Raw genomic sequence first — 6,000 nt, forward strand, 5'->3', positions numbered from 1 at the left:
TAGGCCGCAGTCTGGGGCTTTCCAGGCTGGAGCTCCCCAGCTCCTCAGCCTTTCCTCAGCCCTGTTCCACTCAAGTACCTTGTGTCTACCTCCCTGCAGCCAGGCCCATCTCTCTCTGAAGGCAGAGAGAGAGACTGTTCAGCTCCTGGCTCTCAGCCCCTTTATACAGGCCATCTGGGCTCTGATTAGGGTGTGGCCCAGCTGCAGCCACTTCCCCCAATCAGCCAGGGTTTTACCTTGCCCAGCCCCAGCCCTCTGCAGGGCTTTTCCAGCCCCTCAGGGCAGGAGCGGGTGTCCACCCCGCTACAGGCATAATATGAAGGCTGTAGGTGTTATTGAGGGTGTAATTTGGCCTGTACAACCTATATTACAGTGTGGATGCATGAGAACACAACCCAGATTGCTTCTCTGAACACAGATTGAGTTTGTAGGGCTAGAAATTAAGGGGGGAAGTACCATTACTTGTAAACTGAATACATTTTCTTTGGAACCATTGAGACAGTAAGGGTGAAACCATGAGATACCTAATTTAGACAATTTAGAATGGACCTGCACTTCAAGATGAGGAAGGAAGGAAGCAAGTAAGTAATGAGAGGGAGATTTCTAGCTAAATGAAGCAGCACAAGTGAAAGAGCAAATTCCTAGGGGTAGAGAGTCATGAACTGAAATTTAAGGAAGCCAAAATTTGAATGGGAGTAAATGAGCAACTAATTCTGCCTTATCAATGTTCTGTTTGTCTCCTGACAGGAAATAGATGGTCAGGCGCTTCTCCTGCTCACCCTCCCCACTGTTCAGGAGTGCATGGACTTGAAACTTGGGCCAGCCATTAAACTTTGCCATCACATTGAAAGGGTCAAACTTGCTTTTTATCAGCAGTTTGCTAACTGAGGGGTGGCCAAGTGGAAGTGGACCTTTGGAAGCACAACTACAGCAACATGCTCCTCCCTTTCTGGCGGGGAAAGCCAAATGGAGTTAAACTGAGGCTCCAGTTCTGGTGACCTACAAACATCTGTTCAGCCACAGTTTTGCACTTTGAGGGAAGGAAGACAACATCTGGAGCAAAATGTCAATCAAACATAGCAGCTACCCTACCAGCTGGCTGCTAGCTTGGGAACACGAGTCTCTCACTCTGATCACGTCTTTTTTAATTTTTAAAAAATGGTTACAGAAACTTTCCTATAAGGAGACAGATGTTTCAAGAGTTCTGGTGGTGCAGAATTAGAAAAGGTAAAGGAGAGACAGATGCCATGTAAGTGAGAAGACAGCTACTGGAAAATGTTTTTCCTATTCCTAACCAATCAAGAAGAACTCCATTTCCTTTCTCTGAAAGAGAACATTTGCTTTAAGACAGCACTGGCTTTGGGATGTGCTCTTTACACATCAGCGCTTTTTTAATTTAAATTAGCTCATTGTCAGGACAACGATGTGGCCACAGGGTTCTGAATGTACGATATAGCAAGAGTTGTTTCTTTTATATTAGTGTTTTTGGATTCTTTTTTTTTTTTTTTAAACTACCTCTGCCGCCTGCACAGTAAAAGTGGTTACTGAGGATGGGAGGGGGTTAATTCTTTTGAGAAGTTCATTGGTAGCTGTACAACAGCTGCTGTTCCTTAGAGAGATCTAAAGCTCAAAACCTTATCACCATGGAGTTCTGATCTCCAGGTAAGCTCTGTTCCAAAGCTTTGACTGAAAACAACATAAATTTGTTTGGCACTTCAGGAGCATCATCTTTTTCCTTAGGAGGAGTTTGGAAAATATACTGCTTTGCACTCTTTCTCTCCCTGTTGAGGGTGGGAGAAAGAGAAAGGGCTCCCTATTCTGCATACTGCCTGTCAGGTAGAATTACTGGACCTATCTTTTAAAAACATGGCTTGAATCTCTTTGTCCCTTTTCTACCTGTACAAAGTAGCTGGGATCATAGCAGAGCATGTTAAATGCTGCTCTTCTCCCTGCCCCCACTACGTGAATCTCAGGTCCATGTGTAAACTAGGAAAATTCACCATCCGTTCAGCTCCACCAGAGAAGGCAAGAGTGGGAGCTGCAGTGTGGACATGACTCAGGTTTTTTTGACTCAGACAAGGCCATTTGGCAAAAGTGATTGAAAACTAAGCCCTGCCTACACTAACTTCTGCTAGTGGAGCTGCACTAGTGGTGAACTGTGTGTCAGGCCTGAATGGAATCAGATAGCCATCATAAGGAGCTCTGTACAGCTGTTATCTTCATAAGCTTTTAGTGGGCAACAGAGCCAACCTTACTGTCTAATACTGCTGTGTGAAATGGCATCAAACCTCAGACCCACTTGAAAAGGAGCATTGAGTTCCAGATACTATGCATTCATCAACCTCTGCCTGTGTTCGTAAATGTCTGGGGGAACATGAGCCAAGATTTTACATACAGGTGGGAAATCAGAAAGCATGCCTTCCCTGCTTTTCCCTCCACTCAAACTCCTGCAGAAAGCCCTGAGACAGGCACTAGGGCACTTGAAGAAAGTAGGAGATGCTGGTGCTTGCTAAGGGAGTTTATTTGAGGAGGCAGTGCAGGAAAGAAATGTTTAGTGGGTTCCAAGATGTAAGGTAGCTAGAGGCTTGCCATAGAGGCAGTCTGAGCTCCATGCAAGCCTACTGGGTTTAGTTCCTAGGATGTTGTATGACCCAAACTGTAGGGTTCAGTTAGGGAATCCTTTGTAAACTGAAAAGTGTAGGGTTCACTTTGTCCTAGTGTCCATTCTTGGCCCATCCAAGACACTGAGGGGAAGTGAATGCAGTGAAGCAGCTTTCATTGAGAGCAGCTCTGGATAAGCAGAGGGTTTCTTTTGCTGCAGGTTCCTTAGAATAGTTCAGTCAAGGCAAAAATATTTAGAGAAGTGCTAAATTCCAAAGAATCCTTCTTCACCCTGAAATAAAAATCTAAATGTAAGACAAACTATTTAACAGTATCCTTTGGGAGGGGGGGAGGTTTGAGAATGAGATGCACATTCCTTTCTTTTGTTTTTCAATCCATAGCTAGTGAGGTTTAAAACGTATTTTTATTGAAATTGTCCCAATCTCCTCCCAATATGCATCTAATAATAGAAATTTTGGTTTTTGATATTTCGCTTGGGAAAATGAAGTGACTTTTGGCACTTCACCTTGACAGACTTGACCAACAGGCAACATCAGGCTGGATGATCATACAGAACAAGGTTTCCAAGGCCCTCTATTAATTGAAGGAAAAGCTGACTCCAAACTCTATTGACAGCTCTGTAGCCAAGACTGCTGCATTTCCCTCCTGATAAAAATGGGTGTATTTAGGTAGATGTCAGAAAAGTACAGAACTTAAACATAAAGAGATATTTAACAAACTTTTTATCACAAAGTCTAGGGTTTTGTTTTAAAGTATAAATTTCATACTCCATTTGTCAGCTGCTTCAGAGGCCAATGAAGTAGCTACAGGTCACCTTGGGCATGTTTTATAGGCTGATTTTTCTGCCTCACTTTGGAAGGCATTTGCAGTCTGGTCCCAATGGGATCCACTTTTATTTGAGTTTTCAAAAGGGATGTTTTCCATTGTTTGTGTATAATGTTTCTATGCTGCGCACATGTTCTTGTACACTTCACTTCCTGGGGAAAATGCACTCTGTCTTTTTTGCTAGATTTAAAGGGGATATTTGGGGATTGCCTATGGATGGTCTTTTCATTTGATACTGTTTTAAAAGATCCTTTTCCATCTACAATACGAAGAGGTATTTTGGCTTATATCTGTTGATCTTACGCTGACATGACTTGAAATAGGCTCACATGCTATGGAAGTTCCTTTGTTTCTGCAGAATTAGATAGCTTTGAGTAGTTTGTTGGGTGAATCTTGGCATTAGGCTAATCATATCTTCATCAGCAGGAGTTGCTGTGACCTGAACTGGCTTCAGGGATTATACTGTATCCACTTGCCATAAGTGTTGCATGGGAGGTGGGCAATGGTGTTTTGCAAGTCTCTAGGGAATCTTCACTACAGGAAAATGAGCTCCTTATTAGGTACCACTCGTTGTGTATATACAGAGGTAAAGGAGGCTCTTCCATGGCTGACCAGTTGAGGAGCACAGGATTTACTTTTCCTGCCTCCCTCACTTCTTTTAATATTATAAACTTGAGTGGCTGCATTATACAGTCTGAGTTTAGCACATCATAGCTTTAGAAAACTTGGGGTGCTACCCGCATAGCATTTAGTTATGGGGCTACATTTAGCCATGTTGAGCAAGCAGATTTCATTAGCGGGCTGGTTTATTGTACTCCCTGCACTAGTAGAAAATGAGCCAATAGCAGAAAGGTGCTTGGTCTCTAAAAATGTGAATGTTATAACATCCCTTGGATGGCAAGTAAACATTTACTGTCTGGTTCAAGAGCAGCTTCTAGCCGACTCTCCCAAACAGGCAGAGATGAAAGGAAAGAGACCCTTCCAAAAAGGAAAAGGTACACGACTGATCGTACTGATCTAAAGCTACTTCCAATTTTTTTCTAGCATTTAAAAAAAAAAAAAGCAAGTAACTGTCTGGGGAACCAGGCAGAAAGCCATTCACATTTGAGGATGGTACAGAATGCCAATGAGCTTTCCAGACCCTTTTGGATTTGATAAAGACAGCATGTTCGATGGGACTCAGGTGTAGTTTTTAGATTTCTGCCCATCACAACACTAAGAGTTCTCGGTTGTGGTGACAGACTTTGATGCTAGATTTCTTATTCCCAATTCTAATGATGTATATAGAGCAGAGAGGACTGTTAAGTTGCTAAGTTCAAAGCAATATAAATATATTTATTACTTGCAGGACTTAGCACTCCATTTTTCCACATGATGTACAAAGATTTTATGTATAACTAGCATGAGGCTTGATTGGTTTATGAGATCTTGATGGCAGCCAAATCAAACCCATCAAATTCTGCAGTTTAAGATTGGATAGGAAATGGATGCCTTCGCAAATCCACCCCACTGTTGTGTTCAGGACAAAAGAGCAAGGCAAGTACGTGGGCAAAAGAAAAGTCACTGGATTAGGTAACCTTATCATAAAGCCAAAAATATGATACTATACATAGCTTCTTCCTAACCAGCTGCTGTAGGACTGGTTACTGCCCTACTGTGAGTTTTGAATACATTCACTAAGCACAAAGGCCCAGTCCTCAAAGGTATTTAGGCTCTTAACTTCCATTGAAATGAGTGGAAGTTAGGAGGCTAAATACCTTTGAGGATCTGGGCCAATGTAACTGAGTATGTCTGAAGACTTCTTAAATGTTGGTTGAAAACTCCATTTCAAATTAATGATGTGCTGAGCCACATTTTAGTGTGTTGCCTGACTTTTCCCAAATCATACAAATAGCCTTGTTTTTGAAGGCAGCCTTATGGGTGAAAGGTTAGAGTGGGTCTTGGATACACTAATTACAGTATAAGCTTCATTATTGTAATTTGCCTTTTTTTAATATCATATTTGAAAACTGACCAGCAAAAATGGAGTATAAGATTGGTGGGACTTGAGTATCTCCATGCTGGATTCTAGCTCACCATAAATTGGATCTGTCAATGTGCTGCAGCATATCACAGACGGCAGATGGAATTGCTTGATCAGAAGATAAACGTGGTCTGTTTAGTCTGACACCAATGGTGAGAGGCTGAGCCCTATGCCATGGAAGTCAGCAGATCTCACTCTGACAAACTTCAGAAGCAGAGGATCTAAGGCCTTGGCTACACTGGCGCTGTACAGCGCTGCAACTTGCTGCGCTCAGGGGTGTGAAAACACCTCCCCCCCCGAGCGCAGCAAATGCAGCGCTGTAAAGCGCCAGTGTAATCAGCGCCTGCAGCGCTGCATGCTCGCTCACAGCGCTGCAAGCTGTTCCCCTCGGAGAGGTGGAGCTCTCGCAGCGCTGTAAGAGAGCGCTGGCGGCGCGACTACACTTGCGCTTCACAGCGCTGCCGCGGCAGCGCTGTTAATCCCCAAGTGTAGCCAAGGCCTAAGTGACTTAGCACAATCAAACTGACACC

At 43.3% G+C, this 6,000-nt stretch overlaps 1 protein-coding gene across 4 annotated transcripts in view; it reads left to right on the plus strand.

The window, feature by feature from the left end:
• SFMBT1 (Scm like with four mbt domains 1) overlaps window positions 1-4,480 on the plus strand; it is a 156,773-nt gene extending 152,293 nt beyond the window's left edge. For all 4 annotated transcript variants that reach the window (XM_042861733.2, XM_005310146.4, XM_042861732.2 and 1 more), the window contains one exon: window positions 748-4,480. In XM_042861733.2, coding sequence (XP_042717667.1) covers window positions 748-888 — 141 coding nt within the window. In that variant the 3' untranslated portion in view covers window positions 889-4,480. The remainder of the gene's footprint in view (window positions 1-747) is intronic.
• The last annotated feature ends 1,520 nt before the right edge of the window (window positions 4,481-6,000 follow it).

Source organism: Chrysemys picta, chromosome 7, assembly GCF_011386835.1.
Source record: "Chrysemys picta bellii isolate R12L10 chromosome 7, ASM1138683v2, whole genome shotgun sequence".
Classification (NCBI taxonomy): Eukaryota; Metazoa; Chordata; order Testudines; family Emydidae; genus Chrysemys; species Chrysemys picta.